This window comes from Lipotes vexillifer, unplaced genomic scaffold (genome assembly GCF_000442215.2).
Source record: "Lipotes vexillifer unplaced genomic scaffold, Lipotes_vexillifer_v1.1 scaffold920, whole genome shotgun sequence".
NCBI lineage: Eukaryota > Metazoa > Chordata > Mammalia > Artiodactyla > Lipotidae > Lipotes > Lipotes vexillifer.
The window spans coordinates 3,300,017-3,320,660 of NW_006783413.1; the positions used below are offsets into that span (position 1 = coordinate 3,300,017).

The 20,644-nt window shown below is 42.5% G+C and overlaps 1 protein-coding gene across 1 annotated transcript in view; it reads left to right on the top strand.

Moving 5' to 3' along the window:
* LOC103074695 (coiled-coil domain-containing protein 180-like) overlaps positions 1–20,644 on the top strand; it is a 55,873-nt gene that overhangs the window by 28,230 nt on the left and 6,999 nt on the right. Inside the window, 9 exon segments of the mRNA XM_082931036.1 lie at positions 363–491; positions 4,542–4,612; positions 6,018–6,129; positions 8,690–8,843; positions 14,662–14,737; positions 17,829–17,910; positions 18,230–18,278; positions 18,739–18,856; positions 19,943–20,062. Of these exon segments, the coding sequence (XP_082787162.1) occupies positions 363–491; positions 4,542–4,612; positions 6,018–6,129; positions 8,690–8,843; positions 14,662–14,737; positions 17,829–17,910; positions 18,230–18,278; positions 18,739–18,856; positions 19,943–20,062 (911 nt within the window).

Sequence of the window (20,644 nt, forward strand, 5' to 3'; positions counted from 1 at the left end):
CCCCCTCCCTCCTCCTTCCTCTTCTCTCTCTCCCCACTTCTCTCTCTCACCCTCCTCTCTCTTGTGAGTATTTTCCAAAAGTAACATTTAATACCTAATGAGAAAAAAGCCATGAAAGCCCTTTGTATAAAATTAAATAGGGGTGCTAAGACTCGAGTCCAGGGCTGCTGGACTCCAAGTCCACTGCTTGTTCTGATGGTGTGGGGCTGGGGGAGCGGGGATTGGCTGCTGACCTCCAAGCTCTGAGAGAGTGGGCCCTGGTGGGAGCAGGCTGGGGCAGGCAGGTTCCTGTGCACAGCCTCACCAGTGGCCTAGCCCTTCCCTACCTAGAGCCCACGCCTCATGGTCTGCTTCTGTTGCAGTTTGTGGGGAAGTATGAGACTGTCGTGTTCTACTGGCCCTCACTGCTCTGCCTGGCCTTCCTTCTGGGCCGCTTCCTGTACATGTTTGTCAAGTCTCTGAGGGTCCACCTGGGCTGGGAGCTCCAGACGGTGAGTACTAAGTAAAAACACCGTGTGTGTCCTGACAGGTTAAGTTTTCCCAATAGCCTTGTGAGGTAGGTACTATTATTACTTCTGCCATTCTGTATTAGGAAACTTGGACCCAGAGGTGTCAGTTGCATTGCCCAAGGTCACATAGCTAGTCTATAGCAGAGCCAGACCTGGAACCCAGAGAATTTGGTTGTTGAGGCTCTCTCTTACCCATTGTCCTTCTTTTTCTAGTTCCTCAAAGTAAAGAGTTAGGTTGTTTGCATGAGATCTTTCTTTTTTTCTTAATATAGGCATTTACTGCTATACACTGCCCTCTTAGAACTGAACTGCTTTTCCTGTATCCCATAAATTTCTGTATGTTGTATTTCTTTTTTTTTTTTTTTTTTACTCACTGTTGTGGCTTCTGCCGTTGCGGAGCACAAGCTGCGGACGCGCAGGCTCAGCGGCCATGGCTCACGGGCCCAGCCGCTCCGAGGCACGTGGGAGCCTCCCGGACCGGGGCACGAACCCGCGTCCCCCGCATCGGCAGGCGGACTCTCAACCAGTGCGCCACCAGGGAAGCCCTGTATGTTGTATTTCTATTTTCATTTGCTTCAAGATATTTCTGGTTTCCCTTTTGATTTTTTCTTTGACCCATTGGTTGTTCAGGAGTGTATTGTTTGTGAATTTTCCAATTTTCCTCCTGTTACCAACGTCTAGCTTTTTGTGGTCAGAAATTATGTCTGATATGATTTCAATCTTCTTATGTTTAAGACTTGTTTTGTGGCCAAACATATGTTCTATCCTGGAAAATGTTCTTGAGGAGAATATGTATTCTGCTGCTGTTATATGGAATGTTCTATAAATGTCTGTTTGGTCCATTTGGTCTATAGTGTTGTTCTAGTCAGCTGTTTCCTTATTGATTTTCTGACTGGATTATCTATCCATTGTTGAAAGTGTGGTGTTGAAGTCCTCTACTGTTATCATGTTGCTGTTTATTTCTTCCTTCAGTTCTGTTAATATTTTATATATTTAGGTGCTCTGATATTAGGTATGTATATGTGTTTACAATTTTTATATCATTTTGATGAACTGACCTCTTTATCATTATATAATGACCTTCTTTGTCTCTTGTGATAGTTTTTGACTTAAAGTCCACTTTGTCTCATAAGTATCACCCCCGGACCCTGCTCTATTTTGGTTACCATTTTTATGAAATATCTTTTTCCATCCTTTTGCTTTCAGCCCATGTGTGTCCTTACGGCTAAAGTGAGTCTCTTGCAGATAATCTATATGTGGAATTTTTTTAAAAATTCACTTAGCCACTCAGTGTCTTTTGATTGGAGAATTTAATCTGTTTACATTTAAAGTGATTATTGATAGATAATGACTTAAAATTGCCATTTTGTTAATTGTTTTCTGTTTCATAATTCCTTCTTCCTTTCTTCCTTTCTTCCTTTGTGATGTGATGATTTTTTTGTAGAGGTACGCTTTGATTCCTTTATCTTTTGTGTGTAGAATACAGGTGTTTTTCTTTGTGATCACATGAGGCTTAAATAAAACATTTTATAGTTATAATAGTCTATTTTAAGTTGATAACAGTTAAACTTCAATTGCATAGAACTCTGTACTTTTACTTCTCCTCCCCAACATTTTATGTGATTTATGTCACAGTTTACTACTTTTTATACTGTTCAACCATTAACAAATTATTGTAGCTATAGTTATTTTTAATACTTTTGTCTTTTAACTTTTATACTAGAATTAAAAGTGACTTATGCAGCACCATTACAGTATTAGAGTATTCTGAATTTGACTACATATTTACCATTACTAGTGATTTTTATACTTCCGTATGTTTTTGTGTTGCTAATTAGCATCATTTTATTTCAACTTGAAGAGCTCACTTTAACATTTTTTGTAGGCAGGTCTAGTGGTAATAAATTCCCTCAGTTTTTGTTTGCCTGGAAAAGGACAGTTTTGGCAAGAGTCGTATTCTTGATTAGCAGGTTTTTTTCTTTCTGCAGTTTGAATATATCATCCCACTTTCTCCTGACCTGCAAGGATTCTGCCGAGAAATCCCGTGATATCTTTAAACGGGTTCCCTTGTATGTGTACTTTCAAAATTCTCTCTTTGTCATTGACTTTTGACATTTTGATTATAATGTGTCTTGGTGAACACCTCTATATATTCAGTCTATTTGAGGCTTTGTGGATCTGGATGTTCATTTTCCTCCCCAGATTAGGGAAACTTTCTGCCATTATTTCTTTTTTTCCTTTTTTCCCCCCCAAAATTTATTTATTTTTTGGCTGCACCGGATCTTAGTTGCAGCATGTGAGATCTTTGTTGCAGCCTGCGGGGGCTTTAGTTGTGGCGTGTGGGATCTTTTAGTTGCAGCAGGCAGAATCCTTAGTTGTGGCATGTGAAGTCTTAGTTGTGGCATGTGGGATCTAGTTCCCTGACCAGGGATGGAACCCAGGCCCCTTGCATTGGGAGCGCAGAGGCTTAGCCACTGGACCACCAGGAAAGTCCCCATTATCTCTTTTTTAAAAAAAATATTTATTTATTTTATTTATTTGTTTTCCTTATTTATTTTTTTTGGCTGCGTCAGGTCTTAGTTGCAGCACACAGGATCTCTGTTGAGGCATGCAGGATCTTTTCATTATGGCGTGTGGTCTGCTCGGGTTTCTCTCTAGTTGCGACATGCAGGCATCTCTCTGGTTGTGACGTGCAGGTTTTCTCTCTCTAGTTGTGGTGTGCAGGCTCCAGGACACGTGGGCTCAGTAGTTGTGGCGCGTGGGCTCCAGGGCATGTGGGCTCTGTAGTTTGTGGCATGTGGGCTCTCTCATTGAGGCACACAAGCTCAATAGTTGTGGCATGTGGGCTTAGTTGCACCGCAGCATGTGGGATCTTAGTTCCCCGACCAGGGATCGAACCTGCATTCCCTGCATTGGAAGGTGGATTCTTTACCACTGGACTACCAGGGAAGTCCCCCCATTATTTCTTTATATAGCTTTCTGCCCTTTTCTCTTTCTCTGTTCCTTCTAGGACTCCAGAAGGACTCCCCCACCCCATTGACCCCCTGCCCCATTTCCCCGCTCTTAGCTTTCCCCAGACTATTCTGCCATGCTGATCCCCTCAGTGTTCTGGGTGGTGTGAGATAGGAATGGATCTGTTGGGCAGTGTCCCCCAAGACTGGGGAAGCTGGGCTCTCACTTCACTTTTATTTTCCCTCATAGGAGAAATTACAAGCTAAGAGGGCCTTCTCTCTATGCCCTGAGCTATACTACTTTGGAGGAGGAGTGATGTTGGTAAAATGAAACTGTTCTCCTTTTCCTCTTTAATGCATCTATTCTTGGAGTTTTTGCTTAACTAGAGTGCTGTAACCTCCAAGGTAGATACCTGGGCCCCCACAAAGTTACTCTCACCTGTGGGTGGTTGTCAAAATTGGTGTATCTGAGGGCATATGGGAAGTGGAACCTCCTGTTCCTCCAGCTTGCTGATGTCACTTATGAGTCAGAATTATAACCAGGTCTTTTTTACTCTGCACAACATCTGCAATATATAAGATTTCATCTCACAGTGTGTAAAAGTTACATATTCAATATATTGGCAAAACAGATGACTATTGTGGAAAGCTCATTACACTTGGCGAAAACATTTCAAAACATACTATTAAGGTTCATTTCAAAATAAGAAATGAGCAAGAGAAATTCCTTTTCATAAAAAATAAAAACACTGGGATTTTGGGTGTTTCATTTCTGGAACAGTGTTTTGAACTATGATGAGAAATCACCGAATCTCAAAGGGAAAAATCAACTTCACAAAACAAAGGCTGGTGTAAAGCAGTAAGCAGAAGAGTCAAGGAAGGTCAGGCCTCTGGCATTTCATGAAAGAAGTGCTTGGGAAACAGGAGACGGGACCCTACAGTCTCTTCAATAAATGACAGGTGTCTGGGAATGGCCAGTTTTACCGAAAATCCTGGCCTCTATGGAAATAGCCCCTCAAAGAGACCAAAGCCCTAACAAGACTTTGTGAGCCAAAACATCAACCTCTCTCTTTTCTCACAGGAAGAAAAGCCTTTCCTGGAAGTTCACCAGGCAGAGCACGTCAAACAGCTCCTGAGGAAGTGCCCCCTGCAGTAAGCACAGTTATATTTGTTCACTCCCCTCGGTGTTTGCACCAATATTGATGAGCCCTGACAGTGTCAGAGACCTGGAGATGACTGGAAGAGCGCTGTTTTAGGACGCTTGTTTGCTAATAACAGAAACTCAACTCAAATGGGATTAAAGAGAAATAGGAAAGTTATGGCCTTACATAATTAAAAAGCCTAGAGGTCGCCAGTTTTCAGACACAGATGGATCCAGGGGTTTGATTGATATAATCAGAACTAGGTCTCTTTCCCTCATCTCTCAGCTCTGCTTTTACCGATGTTAAACTCTTAGTTAGGTAGGCTTCCTCCCCATGGTGGGCCCCAGAATCTCTAAGCTTATACCCCCCTGTCTTAAGCTCATAGAGAAGAGAATGTTTTCTTTCAAAAAATTCAAACAAAATTCCCACAAATGTGTTTCATTGGATTAAGTTGGACCACATGGCATCCCAGAACCAATTACTGTGAGTAGGTGATTGGAGTAAACTGATTGTTAAACCAGGGTCACATGTTCACCATGGGAACTAGGAAGTGGTTCAGCCTCACTTAACCACCAGGACTGATGGTGGGGAAGAGTAGATTTCCAGAGAAAAACTAAGATATTGTTACCAATAAAAGAGGACATAGCTCTTGGCGAGGCAAGAACACCTGGTCTTCAGTGACCATTCAAGTCACCCTAACCCCTGCCACTGCCACTGTGCACAAGGGTATATTCCCAGAGAAGGGATATGTCTAATCCAAGGTCATAGTGGCAAAACCAGTTCTTTGGTTAGAGTTACATTGGCTACATATAGCAGAAAATGCAAAATCATCATGGTACAAATAAAAGAGAGATTTCTTTCTTTCTCATGTAAAAGAATTCTGGAGGCAGGCAGTCCATACTAACCCTGGACTGCCCACCACGCAGTTTACCCATTGTCTGTCTTTCTGTTCCAGTAACGTAGTGGTTTCCATCATGAAGGCTGTCTGTGGCCCAAGATAGATGCTGGGGCTCCAGCCTGGGCCAGCCACCATGTCTGCCCTTCAGATGGCAGGCAGGAGAAAAGAATGAAGTCAAAGGGAATCCTCCCAGCTGTGTCAGTTCCACCTGACCAGCCTCCCCAAAGTCCCACACCACATCTCTGGTCACGTCTAATTGGCTTGTTTAGTCTTGGTCACTCTTCGCTGTAAGAGAGGTCGGGAACTATAGCTTTTAATTTGGTAGATTGCTGTACTGAATAAAACTGAGTCTTTGTTCTTAAGGATAAGGGGAGAATGAAAACTGTGGAATCTACCAGTGCTCTTTGTCTTCACTATACTCTAAGGTGAAGAAGAGGAGATGATATTATTTTCAGAAGAATCAGGCATTTGTTTACCAGCCACAACCTGTCTTCTCTTGATGTTTATTCATTCACAGAGAGAGAGAAAAGTCTTGGTTCCAAACCAGGATATATGAGTGGGACCCCTACTTTCAGTTCCCAAGCAGGATGATTGGAACCACTGTGTTGGCTTTCATCTGCCTGTACCTTGTAAGTAGATCTAAGCAAATCCTTTATTATTTTATAAATGGGGTGGGTCTAGGATAGGGGTTGTTCTTTAAAAGCTGGGTCAAAACTGAGTATCTGTAAATCAAAGAAGTACAATTCTTTGACCCCACCATTTTGACTCCAAGGACACTTTTGCTCATGTGGTGAATATTACTAATAAATATAATCGAGTTATTTACAGAGACTTCCAGTTGCCAATTCCACATGTAAAGAGCTTGCAAGATGCCACTCTATCTTAACAACAAATACAAATCTGAACAAATTGAAGAATCAACAACTCTTCTTAGATCCCTAAGAGCAGTGAGGTCATGGAGCAAACCTTTACCCCTAAAACTGAAGAGACACGATCATCACAGAATGGAGCAGAAACCCCATGGCAACCAGTGCCAAGGTAGGAAAATCTGAACTGTAATTGATGCCATCAATCAATTGGATATTTTGGAAATCCAAAGAGTACTTCATCAACAACAGCAGAATCCACATTCTTCTCAAGAGTAAATGGAAAATTCAACAAGATAGACTATATCCTGGACCATAAAACATGTCTTAATAAATTTAAAAGAATAGAAATCATACAATGTCTGCTCTCAGATCAAAGTGGAATTAAACTAAAAATCAGTAACAAAAAGATAACGGAGAATCTGCAAGTAGTAGGTATGAAAACAACACACTTTTAAGTAACATATGAGCCAAAGAAAAACATAAAGGGAAATTTAAAATATTTTGAACAGATGAAAATGAAAACACAACTTATCAAAATTCGTGGGAGGCAGCAAAAGCAGTGCTTAGAGGGAAATTTATAGCATTGAATGTACATATTAGACCTGAAGAAAGATCTTAAATCAATCGTCTAAACTTTCACCTTAGGAAACGAACAAACAAAAAAGAGCAAATTAAAATGCAAAGTAAGCAGAAGAATAGACGTAATAAAAATTAGAGCAGAAACCTATGAAATTGAAAACAGGAAGTCAATAAAGTACAGAATCAAAGCATTTCACGTGGTCATTGTTATCTGAGATAAAATGTCTGAGTCAAAAGCAGGGTCAAATGGCGGGATAAAAATGGCCAAATTGTCTTCTGCTCGTTTTAAATGTACTAGGATGATACCTATATAAACTAATCCTGTGATTAAGTTTTCGGGTTTCTCACCGCTGTGGCCTCTCCCGTTGCGGAGCACAGGCTCCGGACGCGCAGGCCCAGCGGCCATGGCTCACGGGCCCAGCCGCTCCGCGGCACGCGGGATCCTCCGGGACCGGGGCACGAACCCGTGTCCCCTGCATCGGCAGGCGGACTCTCAACCACTGCGCCACCAGGGAAGCCCCTTGTGATTAAGTTTTAAGTGAATGTATTAGGTTATGATGAAGTACCACATAAACCCACAAATTTCAGCGACAACACTGAAGATATTTTTGCCCACCTAACAGTGTTGAGTGAGTGTTGAGGTTTGGGAGGTAGCAGTCTTCCACGTGTTTGTTCCATAACTGGTTTCTCCATCGTGTGCCTTCATCATCCCTGAGCACCCTCACCACCTGCATCCAGTCAGCAGAAGGAGAAAGCAGGCGGCGAAATGCCTGTGAGAGGTTTTCAAAGGCCATGTGGACCCAGCACACATGCCTTCCACTCTTTTTCCATTGACAAGAGCCTTGTTATTTACCCACGTCTAACTCAAGGGAGGCTGGCAAATGTAGTCCAGCCTGCGCCCAAAAGAGGGGAGAAGAGATTTTAATGGACAACTAGCTAGAGTTCTCTGCAGCAGTGGGTAAATCACTCGGGGTTATTGTGTTTATTAAATCATTATTGGTTGTCTGCTGTATGCCAAACACTATACTAAGACCTGGAAGAGAGAAGAGAGCTGATTCAGCAGAGTCTTGGCCTGGGAGTAGCCCATGGTCTAAGACAAGAAGATAAAATGCGGTGTGAAGTATTGCCATCTAACTAGAGAAAAAGAAAAGGTAAAAGTGCTTTGGAAATTTAGTGAATTACTCTGGATTGAGAACCTGCCTGAAAATAGTAGCATTTGAGCTCCACATTCAGTTTGGTTGATGAAGTAAAATGGCGTCAGGGACTCTAGAAGCAATGGCATGATGATGGGGGCATGAGGGCAGGATGACAGGATGATAGGAGGGGAGCAAGCATGACATGCATACAGGAAACAGCACCTCCTCCAATTTGGTCATTGCCAAGATACAAGAAGGGGAACAGTGAGAAGTGTTTGGAATTGTCCCCAGGGTCACCCCTTATTCAAAGTCCACTCTGTTTTAATTATTTCACTCTGATTTAATTAATGTTTGAAGAGTTCTTTGAGCCCTTGTGGTGCCTACTCTTATATGCTGTTGTGTGAAGAACAGAGTTTGGGGTGACTCCTGTCTCCAAAGAAGTCACAATCCCATTCATCTCAGTAGAGCAAGTGTCCAGAGTCTATTGCAGATGAGTTTTGAGCTTCAGAGAGTTTTGACCTCAAAACTAAAGAGAGACCCATATGTTATTCATATACTGAGCTGGACTCAGTTGAAACCTTGAAATATTTGCTCTGTGTCGCCAGTTCATTGTCATTGAGTTCTGCATGTTCGTGTATGTGAGAGATGAGCTGGATGTGTTTGAAGGCGAATTGGAGAGCTACATCGCCTCCATGAACCAGACGGGTACCCTGACCCCAGTCCTCCTGCAGGTGAAAGAGCTGATTAACGTCACCAAAGGTAAAACCATCCTCCACCTTTGTTCCTGCTGCCTGTGTAGGAAACAGAGAGGGACTTGTGACTTGTGGCAGGTGCACACCTATAGTGATTATTGCTGCTGGTCTTGATATTACCTGTGTTACAATTGCTCTATGCCTCCCTGGGTTGACTCAAAGGAAAAAGGGGTCAGGACACAGGCCATTTTATTAGAACCTATTTGGGGCTGAATTGAACATGCCCTGATAATTTTCTAATCTCAAATAGCCTATTTTGTTTGATGCCAGTGGAAACAACTAAAATCATCATATTTTTTTCACTTTGGAAAAGATAAAACAGTGGCCCATGACTTTATTATTATATGGAAAGTTTACTTATATCATTCAAATTTAATTTCTGCTTAGTTCAGGTTGCTATAACAAATTACCATAGACTGTGTGGTATAAAAACAGACATTTATTTCTCAGAGTTCTGGAGACTGGGAAGTTGAAGGTGCTAGCAGACCTGGTGTCTGGGGAGGGTCTGTTTCCTGACTTGCAGAAGGCCGCCCTCTCTTTGTGTCCTCACATACTGGATGGAGAACAGGGAGAGGAAGCAAACTCTCTCATGTATCTTCTTATAGGGCACTAATTCCATCATGAGGGCTCCACCCTCATGATCTAATCACCTCCCAAAGGCTCCATTTCCAAATACCATCACATTGGGGATTAGGGTTTCAACACATGAATTTTGTGGGGGGTGGGAGACACACACATTCTGTCCATAACAGTCACTTTACCTTAAAATAGTAACTTTCTTTGAAAATGACATACTCTAATTATGTGTCCATTGCCCATGAAGGAAGGAAAGTTCTTCACTGTTCCTTGTTGAGAAAGGACCTGGACAAGATGTCAGGATAAACTCTGTCATTGGACAAGTCAGGTCCCTCCTCTTGGCCTCAGTTTCCTCATCTTTAAAATGGGACTGGGATGAGGGTACCAAATGGTTTCCAAAAGCCTTTGTAGCTCTGACATTTAATGGCTGTAAATTACCATATGTTCCTTAAGCCACGAAACAGGTGATGCAAATAATATTTTCACTTAAGACTCACAAGCTAGTAGAATATCAAAACCAGAGGGGAATAGATCTACTGTGAATTATTTGAGGAAAATTCTCTTATACATACATGACATAGAAGGTTACACTAAGGTGGGTACTGCTTCTTCCATATTATCATACTTTTTTGTTGCCCTTGAACACGTTTACTCATCTTTAATGTTCTGCCTGATGAGTCCCTTCCTATACACTCAGCGAGCATATTCTAATGTTTGATTTAATAATACTTGTTTTAAGTCATACTTCTGAAAATTCACATTTCTACCCGTTTTGGGCAACTTTTTAATGCTAACCTCAGTTACTTGGTCTGGGTGAATTGTAGTGAGTATATCACCATATTCACTCATGTTTTATCTCCTCTTTGATATATTTCTCACGTTTAGACACTTTAAGAATCAGTATATAACATTTTCACTCTGTCTCAATCTCTTCCAGCTTTAAACAGCTACCCTCTTTCCAAGAGAGACTCTTAGGCTGAACATGCTTCACCTTTGAGATGATAAAGGCATTAAATTAAAGGTGTGCGGTCATGTTCTTGCTGCTGGCTGGAAAAAGTCTGCACTCACTCTTCTTGTGGCCAGACTCCTTCCATCCTCTCCTTCCAAGGATGTGTCCCCTGCATCCCCTGGGGTGAGATTTATGGTGATTTATCCACATCCTTTGTGTTGGTGGAAGTTTGGGATAGAGCAATTGCCTAGTCCTGGTGATGCTGATAAAGACACATCTGAAACTTGAAAGGAATGGAAATCAGCTTTCTTTCTCCTTCTTTTTAAAAACAGCTTTATGAAGATATAACTCATATACCATACAATTCACTCATTTAAAGTGTACAATTCAGTGGTTTTTAGTATTTTGAAATTTATGCACCCATCACCACAGTCAAATTTAGAACATTTTCGGGCTTCCCTGGTGGCGCAGTGGTTGAGAGTCCGCCTGCCGATGCAGGGGACACAGGTTCATGCCCCGGCCCGGGAAGATCCCACGTGCCGCGGAGCGGCTGGGCCCGTGAGCCGTGGCCGCTGAGCCTGTGCGTCTGGAGCCTGCGCTCCGCAATGGGAGAGGCCACGACAGTGAGAGGCCTGCGTACCGCAAAAAAAAAAAAAAATTTAGAACATTTTCATCACCCCTAAAAGAAATCATGACCACTTTCAGTCACTCCCCATTTCTCAACTCTCCCAGGCCACTATTTTCTGGCTCTATAGATTTGCCTATTCTGGACATTTTATATAAATAGAATCATACAATACGTGTTCTTTTTTGATTGGCTTCTTTCACATAGCAAGATATTTATAAGGTTCATCTATATCATAGCATGTGTCTCAGCTTCATTCTTTTTTATTGCTGAATTTTATTCTGTTGTATGAATATACAATATGGTATTTATATATTTGTCTGTTGACGCAAATTTGGGTTGTTTCAACTTTTGGTTATTATGAATAATACTGCTGTGAACATTCATCTACAAGTTTTTCATATATTTTTATATATCTTGGGTATATACTTAGGAGTGGAATTCTGGATCATGTGGTAATTATGTTTAAGCTTTTGGGGGAATTGCCAGACCGTTTTCAAAAGCAGCTTCATCACTATTAATTGCCATCACCAATGTATGAGGGGTACAGCTTCTATATCTTCATCAACATTTGATAATATCTTTATTTTTTATTATAGCCATCTAGTAAGTATGAAGTGGTATCGCATTGTATTTTTTTTAAATTGAAGTATAATTGACTTATAATGTTTCAGGTATACAGCAAAGTGATTCAGATATATATACATATATATACACACACACACATATATTATTTTCCAGATTCTTTTCCATTATAAGTTATTACAAGATATTGATTATGGTTCCCTGTGCTGTACTGTAGGCCCTTGTCTTTTTATCTATCTTATATATAGTAAGTGTGTATCTGTTAATCCCAAATTCATAATTTATCCCTCTTCCTCCCCCCCACCTTTGGTAACCATAGTTTGTTTTCTATGTCTATGATTCTGTTCCTGTTTTGTAAATAAGTTCATTTGTATCATTTTTTTAGATTCCACATATAAGTGATATCATGTTATATTTGTTTTTCTCTGACTTACTTCACTTAGTATGATAATCTCTAGGTCCATCCATGTTGCTGCAAATGGCATTATTTCATTATTTTTTATGGCTAAGTAATATTCCATTGTATGTATATACCACATCTTCTTTATCCATTCATCTGTTATTGGACACTTACGTTGCTTCCATGTCTTGGCTATTGTAAATAGTGCTGCTATGAACATCGGCGGTGCATTGCGGTTTGTTTTTTTTTTTGCGGTACGCGGGCCTCCCACTGCTGTGGCCTCTCCCGTTGTGGAGCACAGGCTCTGGATGCGCAGGCTCAGCGGACATGGCTCACGGGCCCAGCTGCTCTGCGGCATGTGGGATCCTCCCGAACCGGGACACGAACCCACTTCCCCTGCATCGGCAGGCAGACTCTCAACCACTGTGCCACCAGGGAAGCCCTGCGTTGCGGTTTTGATTTTCATTTCCCTGATGGCTGATGATGTTGAGCATCTTTTCATGTACTTATTGACCATTTGTACATCTTCTTTGAGTAATGACTACTGAGATTCTTTGCCCACTTTAAAATTGGATTATTTGTCTATTATTGAGCTGTAAGAGTTCTTTGTATATTCTATATACACATCCCTTACAAGAGATATAATTTACAAATAATTTCTTCCATTCTGTGGGTTGCTTTTTCACTTTTTTGATGGTGTCCTTTGAAACACAAATGCTTTTAATTCTAATGCAGTCTAATATATCTTGTTTTCTTTTATCACTTGTGCATGTTTAAGAAACCATTGTTTAACCCAAGGTCACAAAGATTTACTCTCATATTTTCTTCTGAGACTTTTATCATTTTAGCTGTTACATTGAGTATATGATCCATTTTGATTTAATTTTTGTATACGGTATGAGGTAAGGTTCTAACTTCATTGTTTTACATGGGAATATCAGTTTCCCCTGCACTATTTGTTAATAGGCATATTCCTTCCCCATTGAATTGTCTTGTCATCCTTGTTGAAAATACATTGACAATGGGGGTTTACTTCTGGATTCTCAATTTATTCCATTGGTCTATTTGTCTATCTTTATGGCAATATCACACTGTCTTATTACTGTAGCTCAAGAAACGTGAGTCCTGTAATTTTGTTCTTCTTTTTCAAGGTTATATAGCCTATTCAGGGTCGCTTCATTTTTATATGAATTTTAGGATTAGCTTGTCAATTTATCCAAAAATGACATTGGAATTTTGACAGGGATTTGAATCTGTAGATCAATTTAGGGAGTATTGCCATGTTCACAAAGAACAACCTTGTGGTACGCGGGCCTCTCACTGTTGTGGCCTCTCCCGTTGCGGAGCACAGGCTCCGGACGTGCAGGCTCAGCGGCCATGGCTCACGGGCCCAGCCGCTCTGCGGCATGTGGGATCTTCCCGGACCGGGGCATGAACCCGTGTCCCCTGCATCGGCAGGCAGACTCTCAACCACTGCGCCACCAGGGAAGGCCCTGCTTTTGTAGTTTTAAGTGTACAAGTTGTATACTTCTTTTACTAAATTTATTCTTAAGTATTTTACTCTTTATGATACTATTGCAAATGCAGTTGTTTCTTACTTCATTTTCATATTATTTGTTGGTAGTGTATAGCAATACAATTGACTTTTATATATTGGTCTTGTGTCTTACAACCTTGCTGAACTCATTTATTAATTCATTTTACTTTGTTTGTGTATTTATTCCTTAGGATTATCTATATATAGGAACATGTTGTTGGTGAATAGAGATAGTTTTATTTCTTCCCTTGCAGTCTGGATGCATTTTCTTGCCTAACTGCCCTGGCTAGACCCTCCAGTACAATGTTGGATAGAATTGGCAAGAGCAGACATTGATTTTCTTATTCTTGAACTCATGGGGAAAGCAGTCTGTTTTTCACCAATTAAGTATGATGTTAGCTGTGGGTTTTTTGCAGATGCTTTTTATCCAATTGAGGAAATTCCCTTCTATTTCTAGTCTATGGAGTGATTTGAGTTATAAAGAGGTGTTGGATTCTTTCGAATGCCTTTTCTGTACCTATTGAGAGTCGGCTTATACAGAAGCTTTTACTTCCTTCCCTCTGTCTTCATCCCTCTCTCACAAGCACACAGAATCATTCTGAAAGCAAATTAGGTACGAAATATTAAAAACATACTGAAAGATGGATGAATGAATAGTCAAGACCCTGATTCCAGTTACCGTTGCACAAGGTGACTGTTTATTGGGGGTGGGTAACCACCCCACAAAAAGCAGAGATTGGAAGTTCAAGAATTAATGATGTTTTACTAGGCTGGAGGCTACCTACAATGTGTACGCTCCATAATTTTCTTTTTCTATTACTCACTATAGATTGGAAATATTAATACCAAAGGAAAAGATTATAAATACGCAGGAAATAAAGGATATCGAGGGTGTATGGCTAAAATGAAACAGAAAATAAGCAAAACGTTATTTGCACAAGAGGTGTGTTAAAGGAAGTGCAGTATATTTTGCCCAAACCTTTCTGTTGTGAGTTTCTGCATTTTAGTTCTCCGACCAGGGATTGAACCCAGGCCCTCAGCAGTGAGGAGTGCGGAGTCCTAACCACTGTACCATCAGGGAATTCCCTCTGCATTTTAAAAATAGTTTCTGGTTCATCTTCTGAGGCCTCTTGTATCACCTTTTCTGTTTCAGGAGTCTGGGTGGTGACCATCTTGCCTGCCTCCCTCACGTGTGTGAGCTACCTGTTTCACATCTTGGCTTGTTACAGGTAAGAGGGTCCTAGGAGTCATTTGTGGGTCTTCAGCCAGGAAAGCATGTGACAGACTTTTCTCAGAATTCCCAAGCAGTGCCAGCAGTGCCCAAATTGGGAACAGCAGTATATATAGGGTCTAGGGACAGCCATACCTATTGGTAGTAAAAGACAAAAACAAACAAAAAACTATCGATTTGAGCTCCCACTGTAAGCTTGACATTGTGATTAGAGTCTTCTTTTGGTTTTCAGCAAAACCCTAAGCGGTACTTTCATCTCCATGTTCACTGCTGAGCAGGCGAGACTCAACACAATAACTCTAGCCAGGCTATTAGCAGCTGATCTTGTCTCTGGCCCCTTCTGACCTTGTCATTTCTTGTACACTTCTGCATTGCTACTAGGTGTTAGACCCGCCCTGCTCTCCAGAACTAATCACACTGCACTCCCATCAGGTGAATCTGGCTCAAGGGGACCTCACAGGAGGTTGGGACAAGGGAACCAGGGGCATCAGTCTCTAGAACAGCAGCACAGGAGGAGGGGATGGCCTTCAGTAGGTAGCTGGCATTTGCATGCAGACGGAAGTTGAATTTAGGTATCTATTGCTCCCTTTTCTCTCCATTTCTCTGCCTTTGTCTCTGCCTCTCTTTCTCTCTCTCTCTCTCTCTCTCTCTCTCTCTCTCTCTCTCTGTGTGTCTCAGTCTCTAGTTCACAGTCACCCACTCACTCACAGGAAGCCCAGGGCCAGTTCCCACCCCTGCAGTGCATCCTGCTTTTGCATCCTCCCCATCTGGCTACCCAAAGGTTGGGTCTCTTGCAGATGACATCTAAGTGAAGACTCTCCTGGCACAAAGAGCCCCAGCTCTCCATCCCAGCCCTGGCTTGCTCCCTGTCTCTGCTTTCTTCTCCCTGGGCTCTGTGGGTGGACTGGACACTGCTGCTTACCCTTTCCCTGCCTGTTGTAGGGATATGTCTGCTCCTTCCTTCATTAGCCTACAGGTGGCTGGGAGATATTCACTGAGGCATTTGACCACAACCAGGAACAACCACAATGCAGAGCTCGCTTCATGGATGTGGGTGGAGGGTAGCTGAGGGCACAGGGACAAGAAGGCACCTGTGGTGGGGAGGCCTCCTTCCCGTCCAGGCTGGCCCTTCCCTCCCACACCTGTCACCCAGGAGTGACAATCCCTGCCCTGCCTCCTTTACAGGACCATGGGGCAGAGGAAATAATGGATGAGAAGGCACCCTTTGGACAGCACTAGCACTGTGCCAGTATTGTTATTTTTCTTATAATTATGCCAACCTATCTACAGGCTTGTGTTTTAAAAACAAAGTTACAAAAATATTTAGTGTAAAGTAAGTCTTCTTCCCATCAGGCCCCAAATTGTTGCCCAAGAGCTAAGCACTATTATTCATTTTCTTTGCATCCTTCCAGAAATTTTCTCTGCAAATATATCTGTGCATGTTTGTATTCCTGGTTGCACATCCTACTCGGGTACTGCCAAACAGAAACACAATGAAAGCAACAGATAAAATTTTACATTTTCTAATAGACACTATTTAAAAAAGTTAAAGGACTGGTGAAAATAATTTAATAATATATGTTATTTAACCCAGCATAACTCAAATATCATTTCATTATGTAATAAATATGCAAACTATTAATGAGATACTTACATTCTTTATTTCATACTAAGTCTTCCCAGTTCAGTGGGGATGAAATTGCAAAATAACCTGGAAATTGCTGGAATGGGATGTTAAGAAAAAAGGAGGATATAGATGTGAATGTGGACTTTGAACAAAACTATGCCAACCTAATCTTTAGGCAAAGGGCCAGGTTGAGACGGGCACACAGTGATTTCTTTGGGTGCTGGGATTGTGACGAATTGTGGCTTCTTTTTCATTTCATTTTATGTTGTTATAAGTGGGGGGCTATCGTTAAAATTTTTTTACCTGTTTTGAAATAATATTATATAGGTAATGTATATTCATTGTAGAGAAAATAAGAAAATAGAGCAAGCTAAAGAAACTAAAAGCCACACACACAGTCTCAACTATCACATTCAGTCACCATTGAGATTAGGTAGCTATATGCTATTTTTACAAAATATATTAAGTTTAAGATTTCTAAATCATCAGGAAAATGCAAATCAAAACCACAGTGAGATGTCACCTCACATCTTTCAGAATGGCTATTACCAAAAAGACAAGAGATAAGTGTTGACAAGGATGTGGAGAAAAGGGAACCCTCCTACACTGTTGGTGGGAAGGTAAATTGGTACAGCCACTATGAAAATAGTATGGGGGCTCCTCAAAAAATTAAAAATAGAGCTACCATATGATCCAGCAATCCCACTCCTGGGCATATATCCAAAAAAGTGGAAACAGTAATTTAAAAAGATACATGCACCCCAGTGTTCTTTGCAGCATTATTTACAATAGCCAAGATATGGAAGCAACCTAAGTGTCCATGGATGGGTGAATGGGTAAAGAAGATGTGGAATACACACACACACACACACACACACACACACACACACACACCAGAATACTACTCAGCCATAAAAAAGAATGAAATCTTGTCATTTGTGACAGCATTTATGACCTTGAGGACATTATGCTAAGTGAAATAAGTCAGATGGAGAAAGACAAATACCATATGATTTCACTCATATATGGACTCTAAACAAAACAAAACTAAAACTAAACTCATAGAACAGATTGGTGGTTACCAGAGGTGGGGTGGGGGGAGTGAAATGGGTGAATGGCATCAAAAAGCACAAACTTTCAGTTATAAAATAAATAAGTCATAGGGATGTAATGTACAGCATGGTGACTATAGTTAAAAAATAGTGAATATTTGAAAGTTTCTAAGAGAGTAGATTAAAAGTTCTCATCACAAGAAAAAAATTTTTGTAACTGTGTGCAGTGATAGATATTAACAAGACTTACTGTGATCATTTCACAATATATACAAATATCGAATTATTATATTGTACACCTGAAATAATATCGTGTTATATGTCAATTATATCTCAATTTCAAAAAAAGTATTAGAAAATGATTTTTAAGCCCTGGTCATGAGCATTACTAACTCCCACTTTTTCTTTAGAAAGCAAATGAAGAGGTTGTGGGCAGGAGATAAACACTTTCTTCCTTTGAAGTTCCATAATCCTTCCTCGTCAGAGAGTGTGGTAAGTCTACAGAGGCCTCTCTCTGCTCCGAGGCCAAAACCTGCTCTCCTGCACCTCAGACGGGGGTAGCGGGGGGAGGAAGAGCTCTGGGCTGGGGGTCCAGAGTCCTCAATTCTAGTATGTTCTGCTGCTGGGTGACTCGGGACAGCCACTGTCCCCATCCAGCCCTCAGTTTCCTCATCTGTAAAATGAGGACAATCATGACACCTGCCTTGGTGGGTTGGTGGGTGACCCTCACATGAGACAAGGATGCTGGACACGTGTTAGAGGTAATCAGCATGTCTCCCCTCTAAGACCCTTTTTTCTTTCTAAATCTCAGGTGGCCATTGCAAGGTACTCTGGCTGGCAGATAGCTTATATTCTGTGGGGTAAGTGCCCTCACATGACCCATTCAATTCAGTACACATTCCCTGGGCACCTGCAGAGTCCTGGCTGTGGCTAGGGAGGAGAGACGTAGGGCATAAGTGGCCCCAGCTCTTCCTTGTGGGACCTTCCGGAAGGAGTGAGAAGCACACATTCGTGTAGGTCATCATCACCACCTGTCCTGTGCCCACGGGGTGTATATGCTAAGGGCGGTGGTGACCCAGAGGAGGAAGTGACTGTCCACACCCAGGACAGGGCAAGAAGCCTTTCTAGTGGAGTTGATGTTTGAACTGCACCTGGCAGGGTGAGCAGAAGGTCAGCGGTCATGCCAGGCAGAAGAAACAGTGCAAGTAAGAGTGCCAGGACCTTTGTTTGGGAGGAGGCTAGAGGGAAGACTGCAGGGAGGGACCTGTGTGACTGGATCCTGAAGGGCCTTGAGTGACCACCGGCTCCCTTGGCCCACAGGCTACCTCATCATCCACGTGATGCAAAGCCTGTGTGGCCTAGTGATCATGTACAGCCTGGTGCTACCTGTCATCCACAATCAGACCCTGGAAATGCTCCGAGGACTGGGCATCGGGATGTAAGTGCTGGGTGGGCTTCTTGTCACTGCCCAGGGCCTGGGAGCTGGTGGGTCTTCACAGCTGCTGTTTGAAATACCCCTTCCCTGCTGGGCTCTCACCAATCCCTAGACCCATGCTTTCAGCTCTGACCCAAGGATGGGCTAAAATAGCAACTCATTGTGATGGGAACCTCACAGTTTACAAAATGTTTCCACTCTCACTGTTCAATGGTGTCCTCACAATTGTGTCTGTGGGAGATATATATGTGTCCATTTTATAGATGGGAAGATTGAGGTTCATGGAGGTGAAGTGAGAGAAAGGACAGTATAGTGGAAGGAGAGAGGAAATCTGAGCTTGGGTTTTAGATAAGATGTGTGGCTTGTAAGTGCCTCTCTGAGCCTCAGTTTACCCATATGGAAAGTAAAAGTGAATGCTGACATTATTGAGAATTCACTACACATCTTTCCTCTTAAGAACTCTTAAGAGACTTACATTAGCTCCCTTTTTTCAGATGAGGAAACAGAGGCACAGAGAGGCTGAGCAGTTTGTCCCAGGGGAGGAGGCAGGACTGGGAGCTGGGCAATCTGAAACCAAAGCCTCTTTAAACCACCACCCCACATTGCCACTCGGAGAATGCAAACACAGGGTGTGATGCCCTCTGGGGACCTCCCTGCTCTGAGCTCCTTTGTTCCAAACTCACCTAGAGCCTCCTGTGAGTCTGGGGCAGAGCCTGCCCTGTCCACTCTCCCGTGGCCTTCATGAGCTCTTCTAAAAACCCCATCCTTTCTTTGATTCCTATGCTGTTAAACCACTCAGCCCAGCTGCCACCCCTCAACAAAAAGACATAATTAAATCCTGGAGTTCTGGTCTGGAGCCAGAAGACCTGATGATGCAGCTTTGAGAAAGTCATCTGCCCTTTGTGAGCCTCAGTTTTCTCATCTGCACAGTGGGCAGGAGAATGCTCTGTAGGCATAAAGGGCAGAGCTCAAGCTACTGTTGGTCTGGCGGGCAGTCAGCATCTCTCTTCTCTCTATCAAGGGGCATTCGAGATGGGCTTGGGAAGAGTGGACAGGGCCACCTCAGGATGGTCTCACCTTGTGTTTCAGCCTCACCATATCCATCGTCCTGGGCCTCATGGTCCTGCAGGTGTGGATCGCTGCCAGCTTCTTCCTGCAACCAAAGATGGGAACAGCTGACAAGCAAAAGCCCTTGGCTCTCAACAACAGGTGAGGGCAGAGAAGGGAGCGGGGCATTGTAGGGCTTTGGCCTCAGCAGTCTCGTTCCTTCCTCTTCACCCCTGGCAGGTTCCTAGGTGAACTCTACACTCTCTGAGAGGGTGAGGGGCAGTGGTTCAGAACTGGGGCCTAACTGCCTGTGGCCAAATCTTGGCTCTGCCCCTTATGAGCTCTGTGACCTTGTGTGACCTTACTAAACATCTATGAACCTCCACTTCCTCATTTTACAAATAATTGTGCATACATCAGAGAGGTGTTCTGAGGCTGAAATGTATTAAAATACGAACTTAGAACAATAGTGCCTGTCCCATGGGTAATCCTTTCTAGTTCATTCATTCAAAGGTGTTCACTCATGGAGGAAACAACACGGGCACTGAGGATAAAGAGATACCCCACACAATCTGCCTGTGATGTGCTCACGGTGCACTGGAGCCCACAGACACAGACATATAGGGACAGTAGAGTCCAGAGGGTGTGAAAGCATTGCAAGAGAAACATGAGTAACGAAGAAGGAGAGGCGGGGCGTGGAGGAGAGGCGGGGCGTGGAGGAGAGGCGGGGGGCGTGGATGAGAG